This window comes from Chelonia mydas, chromosome 10, assembly GCF_015237465.2.
Source record: "Chelonia mydas isolate rCheMyd1 chromosome 10, rCheMyd1.pri.v2, whole genome shotgun sequence".
NCBI classification, from domain to species: Eukaryota; Metazoa; Chordata; order Testudines; family Cheloniidae; genus Chelonia; species Chelonia mydas.
The window spans coordinates 11,085,776-11,103,078 of NC_051250.2; the positions used below are offsets into that span (position 1 = coordinate 11,085,776).

Sequence of the window (17,303 nt, forward strand, 5' to 3'; positions counted from 1 at the left end):
TCTGTGTCTTTCTCCAGCTGGCTTAACAAACATTTCTTGTAGTCTTCACTTAAAGATTCAATATAAGAGTCTTCATTAGCCAACTTCTGGACTACAGTCTTTGCCTCCTTACAGTACATTTTCAGTGGATATCTCTGATTGATCCAGATGTAGCTTCTGTTGCTGGACGAAGATCTATTAATGTTGGAGCAGATGCCTGGATGGAATTGTTTAATGACCCAAGTGGTTTCAACAGTAGAATTACAAGAGAGAGAATGGCGATTGTCTTCTCTAAATGTGGCAGCAAAAGTAGTCCACCAGCCTCGCTACTTAGATCCGCCGAGTCTTGGTAGATACTTTCCAAAACCAGTAATACTGGTTCCAGTAATTTTAAGACAACAGCCAAGGATCACTCATGAGAAAGCCAGTGGGTTTTCCCAGGTTGGACTAATATGCACGTCAGTCCCAGAGCATCTTCTGTTTTGTCCAGTCCTTTTGGACTCTTGTTGAAAAGATAACAAAGACATTAAATGGCTTTTAAAATGGCTTTTGAAGATTCTGCAACTTGTACTACTGCTAGTTGAGTAGATCATAGAATTGTAGGAGTGGAAGAGACCTTGAGAGATCTCTAGTCCAGTCCCCGGGACTCAAGGCAGGACTAAGTATTACCTTCTAGACCATCCCTGACAGGTGATTGTCTAACCTTCTCTTAAAAACTTCCCAATGACAGAGATTCCACAACCTCCCTTGGCAATTTATCCAGTGCTTAACTAACCTAACAGTTAGGAAGTTTTTTCTAATGTCCGACCTGAACTGTGTTTGCTGCATTTTAAGCCCATTGCTTCTTGTCCTATGCTCAGAGGTTAACAAGAACAATTTTTCTCTCTCCTCTTTGTAACAACTTTTTGTGTATTTGAAAACTGTTATGTTCCCTCCGTCCTCTCTTCCCCAGACTAAACAAACCCAATCTTTTCTCCATCTTTCCTCATTGGTCATGTTTTCTAGACGTCTAGTCATTTTTGTTGCTCTTCTCTGGACTTACTGCAGTGTGTCCGCATTTTTTTCTGAAATGTGTCCAGAACTGGACACACTACTCCAGTTGAGGCCGTATCAGTGCAGAGTACGGCAGGAGAATTACTTCTTATATCTTGTTTACAACACTCCTGTTAATACATCCCAGAATGTTTGCTTTTTTGCAACAGTGTTACATTGACTCATATTTAGCTTGTGATCCACTGTGACCCCCTGTCAAGGTTCCTTCCCCACTCTGAACTCTAGGGTACAGATGTGGGGACCTGCATGAAAAACCCCCTAAGCTTATTTTTACCAGCTTAGGTTAAAACTTCTCCAAGGTACAAACTACTTTACCTTTTGCCCTTGGACTTTATTGCTGCCACCACCAAGTGTCTAACAAATATATAACAGGGAAAGAGCCCGCTTGGAAACGTCTTTCCCCCCAAAAATTCTCCCAAACCCTACACCCCCTTTCCTGGGGAAGGCTTGATAAAAATCCTCACCAATTTGCATAGGTGAACACAGACCCAAACCCTTGGATCTTAAGAACAATGAAAAATCACTCAGGTTCTTAAAAGAAGAATTTTAATTGAAGAAAAAGTAAAAGAATCACCTCTGTAAAATCAGGATGGTAAATACCTTACAGGGTAATCAGATTCAAAACATCGAGAATCCCTCTAGGCAAAACCTTAAGTTACGCAAAGACACAAAAACAGGAATATACATTCCATTCAGCACAACTTAGATTCTGTTTTGTTTAAATGGCTGAGAAAATAACGCACATCTAGCTGGATTACTTACTAAGTTCTAAGACTCCATTCCTTTCCTGTTCCTGGCAAAAAAAAAAAACAAAAACCACCAGACAGAAAGAACCCTTTGTTCTCTTTCCCGCCCCCCCCTCCAGCTTTAAAAGTATCTTGTCTCCTCATTGGTCATTTTGGTCAGGTGCCAGCGAGGTTATCTTTAGCTTCTTAACCCTTTACAGGTGAAAGGGTTTTTTCCTCTGGCCAGGAGGGATTTAAAGGTGGTTAGCCTTCCCTTTATATTTATGACCCCCCAGATACCTTTCCGCAGTACTACTTCCTAGGTAGTTATTTCTCATTTTGTATGAATGCAACTGATTGTTCCTTCCTAAATGGAGTACTTTGCATTTGTCCTTATTGAATTTAATCCTGTTTACTTCAGACTAATTCTCTAGTTTGTCCAGACCCTTTTGAATTTTAATCCTATACTCCAAAGCACTTTCAACCCCTCTCAGCTTGATATTGTCCATTAAACTTTATAAGTGTACTCTCTATACCATTATCTAAATCATTGATGAAGATAATGAACAGAACCAGATGCAGGATGAAGCCCTTCAGTACCCACTCAATATGCCCTTCCAGCTTGACTGTGAACCACTGATAACTACTGTCTGGGAATGGTTTTCCAACTAGTTATTTACTCCCCTTATAGTAGCTCCCTTTAGGTTGTATTTCTCTAGTTGGTTTATGAGAAGATCATGCGAGACAGTATCAAAAGCCTTACTAAAGTCAAAATATTCCACCTCTATCGCCTCCCCCTGCTACCCACAAGGCTTGTTACCCTGGCAAAGAAAGCTATTAGGTTGGTTGATGCGATTTGTTCTTGGCAAATCCATGTTGACGTTACTTATCACCTTATTATCTTCTAGGTGTTTGCAAATTGATTGCTTAATTATTTGCTCCATTATCTTTCCAGGTACTGAAGTTAAGATGGCCTCTGCAGTGTGTGTAGGAGAGATTAGGGTTACACTTTCCTCTGAGCAAAGCTTGTATCCCACCATGTCTTCCAGAGAAGTTTGAAGCTCCATCAAATGCTTGTGCCATCTGCTTGGGGTCCAGTTTACAAGCATTTAATTCTAAGATGTGGGTTGACACAGATGTGTCTGCTGTAACCTGAACATGTAGAAATGCATCTCCTGGCCTACCACTGACATCAAGATAACGTATGCAGTGACTTAATACTTGATGCCCATTTGCATCAGGGTATTCATTAGCCATGTATGCAGATTTTTTGAATGTGGTGAGAGTTCTTCACTTTTTCAACTGCTGTCTTTCGCTGTTGCACCGCATGCTTCTAACCAGTAGTTGAGTTTCTTGCAGAAAGATATTGAGCATTTGCTGGTCTTGTTCGGAACCAGTGTCCAACTTCAGGGTTAACCAGTGACAATGCACTTAACTTTGGCCTCCTGTCTGTAGTGTGAGGTATCTCTTGCTTAAGTGAAAGTATGATGCAACAGTCATGTTTGTTCGCATAAACTATGTTGAGTCTAGCATTCTTAACAGCCTCATTAAGTACTTCTAAAATTGGCTTTGACAGTGACTGGCTTATAAGGCTTGCTGCATATCGCTGAAGTCCAGAGGCTTGGTGTTTTGCAGCCTTTTCACATAGTTTGTCAGCACTGGCTTTGCTGATCAGTCTGGCAAACCAAGCTCCTCTAGTTGTACCAACTGAAGCAGTGAGAAGCTTTCCTTCTTTGTAAGCTTTTTTTTGCAAGAGGTGCACCAGTTGTCATCTTTTCTAACTTAAATAAATGGGAAAAGTTTGACCAGCAAACATCAGGAACTGCCTTTAGGTTTTGGAGACCTGTTTCTTCAGTAGGTAGCTGTATTTGTGTGTTTGGCTGTTCGGATGTAGATACGCCACTTGAGCCTTCAGATGACATGTTGGTATATTCTTGGTTCTTAGCATGTTCTTCATCTTTGTTGGTCTGACCCAAGTCGGAGGGGGGCCACTAGTAGCGGGCTTGTAGAGGTAACAAATCAATGAATTCCAGTTCTCGAGTACATCGGGATCTCCCTGCAGTGTTCAGTCCCCCTCACTGGACACTCAAAAATGGTTAGGTTTGCTGTCTCCAAAGAGACAGAGCACACATCATCCTGTTAGAATAGCTGAAGACTCATGCTTGACTTCCAATATACGGCACTGAGATGGTTTTGTAATAAAACAAGAATAAGTTTATTAACAAAGACCGGATATTCGTGATGCTAAATGAGAGAGAGGCGCAGGTATGGTTACAGACAAAACAAAATAAATCCCGCTTTCTAGTGTCTAATCTTAGCACATTGTAATCTTTACATAAGCAGTTTCCTTACACCAAGTTAGCAGCATCTCCAAGCCCAGGGTTCCACCTACACAGAATCAAAGGGTGCTTTTCCCTTTGTCCCTCAAGTGATGGATTACTAAAGTCTCTTTGCTCCCCTTATATTACGTAAAATCCACTCTGTCTGTCCCCAAGAGCCAGGAAGAATTCCTGGGGTGCAGACTCTGCCCCCTGGTGTGCTCACTAAACTGCTGCTTGATAGCTTTGTTTATCGTTTATATAAATATACTTTCATTGTCCTCTGCCAGTAATCAAGATGGTCAGACAGCTAAATACACATTCCTTTGTTCTGGGCAGGCTGGGCTTATGCACTGCCTCCCAAACACATTTTAAGAACGTATTTCCAACACACACACCTCTTTGTGCACAACCTGTATATACATCACAAAATGATTTTCAGGACCTCATGTGTCACCAGTTGTTATATGATACCTTACATGACACTTTTTAGATAGATATTACAATGACCGTGTGTTGGGGGAATGTGTGATAGAGTTATAGTATGGTGGGCCCTCTGCCAGTTGGCATTGAAGGGCTCCTTGGGGCTCTTAGTCTGAAAGCTTTTGCTGAGTTGTAGTAAACTAGTATTGAGTGCTCCAGTCTTCCATGGGACTCTTCCAAACATGGTACCCTTTTTAATTTGTTCTGGAAAGGAATTTGGTTCTCACCTCACACACTATGGTGATGGGGATCATACAAAAATAAGTAGGTAGCTCTTTCTTGTGGGAGATAATAGGTTATACTCCTAGTTATAAATATGATCCTGAATGTAACTATTTGGTGAGCACAAACTACCAATCTTAATCTTGGTTCAGTCTACTGGTAGCACTCTCTAGTGCATACATTTTGCTCCCCAGGAGTGCAATGGATAGGCTTTGAAGGGAAACTTCAGACAACTTTATAGGTGCAAGGATGGTGACTAGTGATGCAAGGAGGAGTGGATGCTAATTTAGATTCTCAGTCTAGGATGTGGAGTACTCCAGGACAGATGGGTTTGAGGAAGAAGATTCCTGTTTCCCTTTGGGGCAAAATTGAAGCTTCCTTCTAAATGGAAAAAGTCACTTCTTAAAGGAGTATAAATATATTTCTGCGTGTGTGTCAGCTTTAAATGACCTTTGATTTGACTTATTTTAAATGATTTATTGGAGGTCCTTGCAAAGAAATGCATTTTTAAAAGATACATATAAATAACCCTTGAGGCTTAATGTTACATACCCAATTCAACAATAGTCTGATATAGTTTTAGAAAAAGACACTTCAGTTTTAAAAACAACCTGGTTAGATTTTTGAAAACCAGTGTATCCTTCAGGAGGGACCATATTTTGAAGGAAATTAATTAATAATAAAAAAAACCTATATTTTTCCGCCAAGCTTGTCTCCTTAGTGAACATTTAAGCCAGACACGTCCCAGGTTGCTTAAACCTATTGCTACTTCATTTGGCAATTTTTGATGTGTAGCATGTGTTTCTGTTCTCTGCCATGAGTTTTAAGACAAAAATGCAATGGTTTCCAGTAAATGTAGTCCACTGTACTGTTACCCAGTGATATTTAATCTGTATTCTACATACAAAAGACGACCCAGTGCATTGAGAGAGCATGAGCTGGCTCTAGCAGCAGCTCATGTTCAGTGTATGAATTTTGAGCACTTATTGTACAAACCTATTGCTGTAAACATTCTTTATTGCTTTTTAAGTAATGTGCATTGGTCTCTTTTTTTACAGGCATTCCACAGGAAGTGCTGTACTGTCTTATGGTTATGTTAAAGCTGCTCCAATATTCTTACCAACAGTTTGTTTCAAAGTAAATTATACAATACTGTTCTCATTACAGCCTCTCAGCACATCGGGATCCAGTCCAGACATCAATTTTCTGTGTATGTGTGTTTAAACTTCAGTGTATGTGGAAAAGCAAATGGGCAAAAAAGGCTTTCATTCAATAAACTGCTTGATTTGCTAGCCTAGAAACAAGATTTAAGAAGCATTTCTTTCCTTTTCAACAGGGTGAATCGGTGAAATACTTCCTGGATAACCTGGATCGGATTGGCCAGCTGGTGAGATGTAACTATTTATAGTCCACAGGGGTTGAAGTTAGGAAGTGCATTCTTGCAGATGCTTTAATATCCCTGGTTTAATACTAGTAAGCATAAGTTCCAAATATTTTAATCAAGAAAACAGCACTCCCCTGGAATGTGTTAAACTTTGGCCTATGCAGCTTGATATATGTTTGGACATTTTACTAAGCCTTTGTATTGACAAGTAAACAGGAATACAATGAAAAGTTACATGAACAAAAACAAAAATCTACATCTTCCTCTTCTGTCTCCTCTCTCACCATCTTTGGACCACATCCACTTCCTATGCTGATCAATTGCTCACAATTGCCCTGAGCAGCAGTGTGAATTTTACAAGAAATTGCCCATTGAGCTACCACCACCTGTAAGGGCCACAGTAATGGGGAAAATAGCTTGGGTTCTTGCAAAAGGTCTAATGGGGAGAAAAGGTGAGACGGGATGTACTGCTGCTCATCTTCCTGAGCATAGAGAAAGACACAAGAATTTCATCCATTTCACTGTTGTTCCCATAGGTGTCAGTGAGACTGGCCAGTACTTACAACAGAATTAAACTTGTGATAGAGGTCAGCACATACCTACTGTGGAAGGATGCTGTCACTACAACCTGCAAGATATTATTATTATTTATTATTTATTATTATTAATTATTATTGTAAATGTATCAAGCTTCTTAAACAGGTTTAAAAGATAATTTCACTGACATTATGGAGACTTGCATTCATTAACACAAATCAATAGTTTCATGGGCAAGAATATCCTAATAGTAAAGTAGTTTCCAACCTGGAAAGGAAGAATTGAATTTTAATATGCAGAAGGGGTGAAACTTTGAAGGAAAGTACTGGAGTTATACATAAACTTTCACGTGCTCCATCACAGTCCTCCATCTTTCAACAGCAAATTTTCAATGTACAATCCATTGGTCAACAAGTCCATTAATTTTGACCTTGTATAGTAAGTCCTTCACTTGGTCACTCAGTATCGGATGTCACCTAGAGCTCCTAGAACTGGAATGTTATAGCTCCCCACAGCTATCATTACACTGAGATATGATCAATTTTATTTTTAAAATGCCAGCAGATATTGCATATTTTAAAAGGAAGATCTGAGGCAATTTGTCACTATTCTCCTTTCTCTTACAGAATTATTTCCCCAGCAAACAAGATATTTTGTTGGCCAGAAAAGCCACCAAGGGGATCGTAGAGCATGACTTCATCATTAAAAAAATCCCTTTCAAGATGGTGGATGTGGGTGGACAGAGGTCTCAGCGTCAGAAGTGGTTCCAGTGCTTTGATGGGATAACTTCTATTTTGTTCATGGTTTCCTCCAGTGAATATGACCAGGTTCTCATGGAAGACAGACGCACAAACAGATTGGTGGAGTCCATGAACATCTTTGAGACAATAGTCAATAACAAGCTCTTCTTTAATGTTTCTATCATCCTATTCCTGAACAAAATGGATCTCCTTGTAGAGAAGGTAAAGACAGTGAGCATTAAGAAGTATTTCTCAGACTTCAAGGGTGATCCTCACAGGCTAGAAGATGTTCAGCGTTACTTGGTGCAGTGTTTTGACAGAAAGCGGCGGAACCGCAGTAAGCCACTCTTCCATCATTTCACAACTGCCATAGACACTGAAAATATCCGCTTCGTGTTTCATGCAGTGAAGGACACAATCCTTCAAGAGAATCTGAAGGATATTATGTTGCAGTGAAGAAGAGCACCCCTTGTCTTGTTGAAATCTACCCAGGGGTTATAAGTCAAGCTTTTATTTTATCTTTATGGCTCTTGCGTGTGGTTTTAGGACCCATGCTATTCACTTGGCTCAGGAATGCTGAAACTAGCCAGTCATGGAGGCAGAAGGAGTCAAACGTTGATGTTAGCTACTGAATCATTTGACGAGTAACACTACTGAAAAAAGTGGCCGTTGTAGGGTTTGACACCTAGTTTGGAATGTTTAATAACACAATCACCTTCCTATCTTAGAAAAATCTAACTTTGACAAACTATGTAAGGAAGACTTTTAATGAAAACTGTTGTTTTGCAAGGACAGTAACTGTACAGACTGCCTTTCTCTGCAGTTTTGGAGGTGCTGAGTTAACCAGTCAAACTAATGTAAATTATAATGAGGTTGGTAGTTGTACTAGAGAATAAATGGCAATATATTAATCACAATTCCACATGTAATCTTTAAATATGTAACCAGATCTTCCTTGCATGTGCAGTGTTTGCCAAGGATCTGGAGTCCACTTATCAGTGTGGATGCACAACTCTTGTCTGAAGGTCTTGCATCAGTCTCTTGAGACATGCAAGTCTAGGACTATAAATGAAATGCAGTAGAACTATGAATGAAACCCACCAGGCTATATGAGTCCTCTGTCCTGCCACTCTGAAGTCAAATGGAGGAGAAAATTAAGGCCTGGCTGATGAGGACAAGATTTTGTTTTGCACTACATATACAGTGTCTTACATCATGGGAAACTGACTTCCACAGTAATACAGTTTGAGGCATGTACTAGAACATCTGACCACATATCTGCACATAGTGGGTGCTCTAGTGAGGTGTTATTTATGGAAATTCATCACTGTTCTCACACCTGCAGTTGGCAGTATTTGTAAAGCTCCAGTCTTTCACATCACAGGGCTTTATCTGTCTCCAAATGTGTGGAAGCTGATTAAACTTTTTAGCAAAATATTTGGTGGTAGAGCAGCTGCTTGATTACTTCCTAACAGCTGACCTTACACTTCTTACACAAGAAGAGCCAGCACTCTTGAGATCCCAATTTTACAGCTGCACTGATACATTTGGACAGCAGGACCCTGCTGTAAACTAGCCCATTTTTAATCTGTTAATGGGATCTTTAGCCTATATTAATTTATATATAGTATGCGTAAACTGTCAAAATTAGTTGCCCATTTCAGGCGATGGTATATACGTGTGAAATTGCAAGAGGCTGTGAATAATGTTGATGTGAACTGTTGACTTTCTAGCTCTCTAAACTTACGTAGTTAACTATCAGGTGCCTTTCTTTGTGTACAGATAATTCCAACCTTGTCTACTACAATGAGGTACATAAACAAAATTTAAGATCTGCCTTTTATTTCAATGCTGCAGTCTTTTTTTTTTCCTTGACAGGGAACTTTCAAAGACAAATGTTTACTGTGCAATTGGTACCATAGTTTGATTTTATTAAAAAAAAAAAAAAAAAAAAAAATCAGAAGGGCTTTCTCTAACTAGACCAAGTCAGTCGAATCTCTGTAGTTCTTGTCCCCTTTAAAACTGTAATGACATGTCAAAAAAGGAACACTTCGGCATTTAATCCCAAGAGAAATGCTGGTCTAAAAAGAACCCTGCGCTGGAGTTTTCATGTGTTTAACTTGGATAAAATCTAGAATCCTTCTTTTTGTGGCTTGCAGAAGTTCGTTTCTCTGTGTGCGGTATACGCAGCTTCTTAATGCAGAAATCTGCTGCCCTTGTAGCTTTTTGTGCTGGCTTCAGGAGTGAAAAGGATGTGGTTGTATTCTAGTTATATATAATGCATATAAAATGTTTGGTGAAGTAAACCCGTAAGGAGCTACAGATAGGAAAAATCTATTTATTTTAAAATTACACTTCCACTACTTCTCAAATGTAAACAGAAGTTAATTGTCTGGTTAGAAAAGTCTTACTCACCATGGACCAATTTTACTTTTTTTTTTTTTTTTTTTTTTTTTTAACATTTAGTGATTTTTTTTTTTTAAATATCAAGTCCTGTCTTGAATGTTCTGCATTGTTACAGATGAGGATTCTGTTATGGTAATTGCATTTGGAAAGGTAAATGCTTCAACATGAGGTATTACAAATTGTGGCTTAAGGGTCTAGAGCAATATATTTCTTCTGGGCGTGCCTCTTTATTTGGTTAAACGAGATCTAAAGGTGTTTACTCTTCATTACTTAAGCATTCAGATTTCTTCATTACTTAAGCATTCAGATACTGTATTTAGACTTTGCAGTAGTTTCTATTCAACAGAAGGCTTTAGAGCTATAGCAGGTCAACTCAAACTGCCTAACTTCCCAGTTGATTCTTTGTGTACTTCATTATTTTACTGAGTATTCTATTTGGAATAATGTGCTGCCCATTTAACTCTTGAGAAAACATTCCCTTTTTAGAACCAGATATTATTGAAAAGTTACCTTGGTTTTACATATGAAGTCTGCCGTAGCTTTAACTGCAATACTGGAGCATGAAACTACTTTTCTTTTTAATGCACATTTGAGGTCTTGTATTCTTGGTCACCTTATTGATTTTTAAAAGAACTGAGCTAATAAATATGAGGTTCTCCAAAGCAACTCTCATTGTTACAGTTGCACCCTGAAAAATAACAGCATGCATTTCCATGTTTAATATCGACAATTCTTAACAAGTTTCATTTTTTTGTAATAGTAGTAAAACAACCAGTTCTTCTGGCATGCTGTGACTGCTTTGTACCATAAAGTTGGCCTGTTAGGTTCCTAGGAGGAAGGTAGGGACATAGGGCTGCATGATCATGATGCCCCTAGACTGCATCAATCCTCAGGTGCTGTTTTGTCCCCTTGGGGCCATTAGGTGTAAGAGCAGCCTAGCTTTGGTATGGGACCATCCCTTCACACAGTAGCCCTGTGACTGAGGAAATGCAGAGGAGAATTTTTTGTGCACAGATCATGAAGCACAAGTCAGAGTAGGGCTTTGCACCTCTCAGCCATAGCTAAGGATCTAGCTCATGTTTTACTCACTGCAAGCTTGTGTATTCTAAGGCTCTGTAATGTAAGAAGCTTTCTTGCTCAAGCATTATCATCCAACCATCAAGACTTTAAAGTTGGTTAACAGTTTTGATGAGGGAACTAGAAAACAATTCAGGTCAGTATTCCATAGCTATATTAATTCAACAAAACAAAGAGCGGTAAAAAATAGCAAACTTGTCTTTGTCAAAAGTAATCAATATGGCTCTGTATTTGTAAATGGAAAATGTAATTTAGTCACTCTTCTGACCATAACGACAAACAAAAATTAGACTGGAATATGATGTGCTTAACTACTTTAACGCAAAATGAGACACCTTGATGTAAGTTGACACTATGCCATGTTACTGACTGCTTCAAGGATTCAAGTGCACCACTGTTTTTAGTGCAATACTTAAATTAGTTTGAAACAGGTTTGAATGGACCTGTGTCTTTGTTTGGTGCATGATTAAACCATCTTAATAGTAGTTTGGAGACACTAGCTATCTACTGTGTTAGGTGAATATACATCTTTCAGGTGTAGTTATAACATGCATTGTCCAGTCATAGTGTGAAACTTCATTGAAAGTTTCCACTAGAAAATCTAAATAACCTCAATCCAGCAAGATTTCCTCTTGTGAAGACACACGCATTCTAAAGTGGTAAATACATTTACCTGGCTACGACATACTTTTAAATACAAGCCCTACTGGATTCCCCTATGTAAAAATAGTACAATAAAGCTAGTCATCTGTGGTACTAGTAATTACTAGTGCAGAATTCGAAAGGTACTACCCAGTATTGTGCAACAATCTTTAGCCAGACTTGGTGATCTGCTCAATTCTTTTGCAAGAAACAACTAATAATTGTATTTTACAGTGACATCATGAAGACGTTTGCTGGTAAACACAGCTGCGAGGGACAGCTCTTTTTTATGGACTTCATAAGTTATTGTTCAACTGACTAGTCAGGAAATGGGTCACAGGCAGGCCTACAATCAGGTGGAGGCCTTGAACATATGCTTTTTAAAAAAAAAAAAAAAAAAAAAGCTCTTCGCTCTCCCTCATTTGGCACATGCAGGTCACTGACAAGGGTCCTCCGTGTGTTCTGTCTCCAGCAAGGACAAAGAGGAAATGCTTGCAGCATGTTTAAGCAGGAGAGCCCTATAATGTGATCTACTATCAGTTTTATAAAAGTGGCAGATGGGAGCCTATACTGAAAATCATGTTGGTATCTTGTGTCAAAGCCAATGTTTTGAAGACTCATTCAGGTCACCAGCAGGTGCCTTTCCCTCAAAGTAGCTAACCAATAAGTTGCTTTTTGAATTAGCTACCTACAAGGCAGTAACTGCTCTAGAATTACCAAGTGAATTGGGCTTAAACAATTTTATCTTTAAAATTTTACATTATAATTGTTGATAAACTACATGTTTAATAGGTAACTGCTATTTTTAACAACCCATTGAACAATATTCTTGAGATGTAGGGGGAACACAAGGTATTGTGGTGACAGATTTAATGGAGTTGATTAACAGCTGCTCTATTTTAAATGACAACTCTTAAGAATATGTCTAGTTTCCATTGTCACTACACATCTGAATCTCATTCCCTGTAATACAGCACAGTAGGCTGTTTGAGCTTGCCAACTTCATAGTAAATTACCTGTTTAAAATTGTGCTGTCAAACCTAGAACTGTGCTGCTAATATGTCTGAAGGAGCTTCCAATGACTCGCATTTCTCCAGGCTTTTCAAAGCTAACTAAAGGGTTAACAGATTTGCTGGCTTAAGTTCAAACAGAGTGGAGAGCATTTGGTGTAGCTCAGAGATTTTGGTATGGCAGGAGCTATAGTTTAAACAGTGTGGGAGGAGCTGATCGGGCCAAAGACTAAAATTTCACTGTGACAGCAGCTGAAATGGAGTCTGGGACATGTGAAATGCATCCCATCAGTCCATTCACAACACTGATTTCCCCTTTCCGCCCAGGATAGCGTCACAAGTCTTTTAGGTGTGTTATGAGGCGGTACCTAGCGTACTCAGCGTTTAATTGAGTCTGTCCAGCTTACTTGTATCTTGTGTATTCCCTACTTCTGTGATGGTCTTTCAATTTAGTGCTGGTCCTCTAGTGCTCTGTAAAGATTTATAATGGGTGTGTTTTATTACTGTTCATGTGAAGCCCATTTTCTCTGGGCTTTTTCCAGAGTTGTTTAAAGTGGGGGGCAATGTTGAATCTCTGCAAGCCTTATTCTGGACGAATCACTTGTATTTCTTCCTTTAAAATATCTTGGCTGATTGTAGCTGTCATACTTCTAGGCTGAGGCTGCTTAATTAACTGACTAGCAAGAAATGATGCCTTTGACCAACTACCCCCATGCCCTCAAAATCCAACCATGCACTCGAGCTCTACCTCCCTGGAGAACAGGTGCTACAAAATTGCTTCTAAGCTGATGTTCTGCAGCACGGCTTCCCCATTAATAGGCCACTTGGTACTGAACAGTCCTGGTGAATGGACAGAAGCACAGGGGTATCCTGTAAGGAATTTTCCTGGTCAATGAAATTGCAGGATGGAGACTGAGCCATTGAAGGGATTAGCAACCCTTTCGTGCCACGCATTTATCCTGTCCTTAGACAAACTAAGGCCCATGTTCATTTCCACTTGTGCCCTAAACTTGCCAGGGAACAGCACTTTGACTCCACTTGATAAAGATAATATCAATATGGCCTTTCTGTTCGCACCAATGAACAGGGCAGTGGCACTGTAACCTATTCTGTAATTCCAGGCTATGCCCACAACAATAACTTGTTCAGTCCTCTAGCTCTTGTTGCTTTGACAGTAGGTAAAATGTAAATGCTCCTCACTTGATATGCCCCTCTTGCATTTGATCGTGAATATCCCTTGAAATAGCTGAACTTACTTGTTTAGCAGCCTAGAGAACAGCCCCCACCCTTGTTTGATTGCAGTAACAAAACATGCCTTCTGCTTTGCGTTCTCCATATAGTTGCCTTTGTGAGCAGTGATGCTACATGGTGGGGCCTTGATTCTTAACTTTGAAAGAAGTTGCATGCAGAAAACTTCCCTCAGGTGTTTAAGGCGGCCTTTATACACAACTTCTGAATGGAATGAGCCTTGAGGCCTGCATGATGTTTGATGGTTATCAACAGATGTTCACGTCAGAACAGCTCTTGGTGCTGTCAAGCAACCGGCTGTATGCCATCCTGGGGCAATAAAAACTACACAAACAAACATGGATTTTTTAAAGTGCAACTTGCTATAAATCAAATGCTGATCTCCCATGATGAAGGCAGTACCTATTTTTGCAAGCTAGTATTAGTCTCTTCCCCATATCAGTTGTCCAGTATGCAGTAAACAAAGTAGTGTAGTGAGGTTGTAGGCCTGAGAACTGATCAACCCCTCCACCCATGTTAAAGGAGCCCGGTGTTCAGATTGCACTTCCATTGTGAGCCCAACTGTTTACAGGTGTGTCCCTTCTCCCTTACTCTGTAACACAATAAAAGTTGGTGGATAGATACTTCAGCTCCTGTAAAGCAATTACCCTCTTTGGTAAGGGAATTATTATCTAAGGATTTGCACAATGGCTGCTTCTTGGAAGACGTGTTCCTAGGACAGATCTTTAAGATTGGCTTCATCAGTGCTAGTCTTAAATTGAATAAGTATGAAGTCCCCTCCACTCTCACTTCTGAATGTTCCAGCCTGAGAGTGAGATATGTTGACAGGACAATGCAGCACCTGCCTCCATGCTTGGGTTGCTGCTGTCAGTGTTGAGTATTTCTTGTGGCTAGCTGGAGGGATCCCCCACTTGGTGCTGTAAATCGGATTTTTTTTTTTGTGAGCACTAAATTCACTTCTTCTTTTTTAAACAATGACACTAAATTGTTTAACACAAATGGGGATGAAGGGCAGCTAGGATAGTCAGAACTGAGGCTGGTTCTCTGTTAACTAATCGAGTGGTGCCTCTGTGTGAGTCAGTTTAGTCTTGACTCCGAATTGCTTGGCTCTTTGTAAGTCTGTATCTCTTTTTAATGGTATCTTTTTAAAAGCAGTGTTTAGGTTTCTGTCTCTGTGTTGACATGCTTGCCTTTCCGTGTGTGGGGGAGGGAGACATGGGATGGCTCCAGTGCCAGCAGTTCTGTGGCTGCCTTGCTGTACTCTGTAAACTACTACAGTCTTGCTCTTGGCGTGTGTCCATGGTTCATCGGATTGACTTGGAAATAACCACAGTCAGAAGGAAAGAGCTGCACTGATGTTGTCCAAGATGGACTTTCTGGTGAACAGTCCAAGGGTATTGGGGGGCGGGGGGGAGGAGAGAGAGCGGCGATCTAGTTTCTAAATAGATCCCAAATGCTTCTGCTTAAATACTGTCTGTATATTGAAACAAAATGCAATCAGTAGTCAGTTCGTATTCTTTGAGAACTGTCTCCAGGAAAGCTATTTGGCTGTGTATCTACCAGCACATTGGCACAGCTGTAGCTGTGTGCATTTCCATCATAAACCTTTGTTTCCAACCGTTTGTAACTGGGTCCTATAAACTCAATCCCTCCTAACTTGTGACATGCAAGCCTCTTGTCAGTCAGCATGCCTTCCCCCAATTTAAAAACTAGTTAACCTTGCTTTGAGGTATTAAATTGTGAGGAGTATGCAGAGACAACGGCTTTAAAGGGGTCAGATTGCTTCAGGTTACTTTGAGACATGAGGGCATCTTGTTCAAAACCAGCTGTTGCTCTTACAGTACGGCTTCACACAGACATGTGTTAAACTCACATGCTTGGCACAATAGTGAGTAAATGATCTTTCAACAATCCACAGGATTTAAAGGTCCTGTGGTAAAGTCTGCTTTGGAAGTTGCGTTTCAGTTCATAGACATGAGTCTGTTGGATAAAGCGCATTTTTCAGGATAAGCCTGTTCTGTTGTTTGAATTTGCCCAATAGACTAGAACAGCGAATACACCTTTTTATTAATGACTGACTGCACACAACAATGTCTCTAAAACCCTTGCTTAAAAATTGGCCAAGTGTGGTGTTACTCTTTTAAACAAGCTGTCTGATTTTTTTTTTTAATTTGATTTGAATCACATACAAATGAAATTATTATGGCTATGAGTGCCACACAGGTCACAGATTCTGTGATTTTAACACAGGTCTCTGAGTTCTTTGGCTTCAGCCCTGCTTGGGCTTCAGCCCCGCACGGCAGAGCTCAGGTTTCAGCATGATTTATTGTTTATCACCTGCATCCTATCTGTGACTTTGAATAAAAATACCTTTGCCAAAATCATAGCTGTAGAAATGACAAAACACTCGTTAATTTTGTGACACAATCCTGTATCTTGGAAATCGATTTTAAAATGTTACCTTCTCTGCTATAACGCCCTGTGGTGCCTAGGTATTGTAGCACACATACTATGCAATATCATACAACTAGTTTTAAACCAGTTTGCTGCATTGGGCAGGAAAGGCCTGAGTTTAGCCTTAATTTCTAACAATTCACATAAAACTTCTTTTTAAAGACAGTGACGAACTAAAATAAGTTGAGGTGAAAAAGGCATTGCTCATGTAAGTGTCTTTGTAGAACCAAAACAGCATGCACCATACAATCGGCCTATTTGCTGTGATAGTCTCAACTTATGAAAACTGTGTACTAGATAAAATTATATTGTGATGTGTAAAAAGTGTATTTTATAGTTTTGGTGAATTAGTTTGTTTTGTATATATGAATTTTATAAATATTAAAACTTGACTTGTTATACTGTTCATTATGGAGTGTTGGATCTTTCAATACAGGGCCTGAATTGTGGTAATATTTTAACCTTGTTCACATGCTTATTATGATAATACAGGAACCTAACTGAAGCAGTCTTGGAACTGTTAGCAGTTTTTAAGAACTCATGGAGGACGCGGGTGAAATCCTAGAAGACTGAAGAAGGGCAAACAATACCTGCCTTTAAAAAGGGGAACACAGAGGACTTGGGGACTTATAGGATGACTGATCTTTTATACATGAAAGGATACTGAAACAAATGATTAAACAGTGAGTTTGTAGGCACCTGGAGGATAATGGGTTTACAAGGAATAGCCAGCATGGAATTGTCCAGAACAAATCACGACAACCTAACTTCCTTCTTTGACAAGGTTACTGGCCTAGTGGATGGGGGAGAGGGGTGATATCTTGATTTGAGTAAGGCTTTTGACACAGTCCCCCATGACATTCTCATAAGCAAATGAGGGAAATGCAGTCTAGATGAATTTACTGTAAGATGGGTGCACAACTGTTTGAAATGCCATACTCAGAGTAGTTATCAGTGGTGTCAAACTGGGAGGGTGTAACTAGTGGGGTCCTGCATCTGGTACTAGTCGATATTTTCATTTAATG

The 17,303-nt window shown here is 39.7% G+C and overlaps 1 protein-coding gene across 1 annotated transcript in view; it reads left to right on the plus strand.

Moving 5' to 3' along the window:
- GNA12 (G protein subunit alpha 12) overlaps nt 1–16,684 on the plus strand; it is a 77,769-nt gene extending 61,085 nt beyond the window's left edge. The window contains exons 3-4 of the mRNA XM_037910658.2: nt 6,117–6,167; nt 7,328–16,684. Of these exons, the coding sequence (XP_037766586.1) occupies nt 6,117–6,167; nt 7,328–7,897 (621 nt within the window). The 3' untranslated portion in view covers nt 7,898–16,684. The remainder of the gene's footprint in view (nt 1–6,116; nt 6,168–7,327) is intronic.
- Nucleotides 16,685–17,303: the final 619 nt, after the last annotated feature.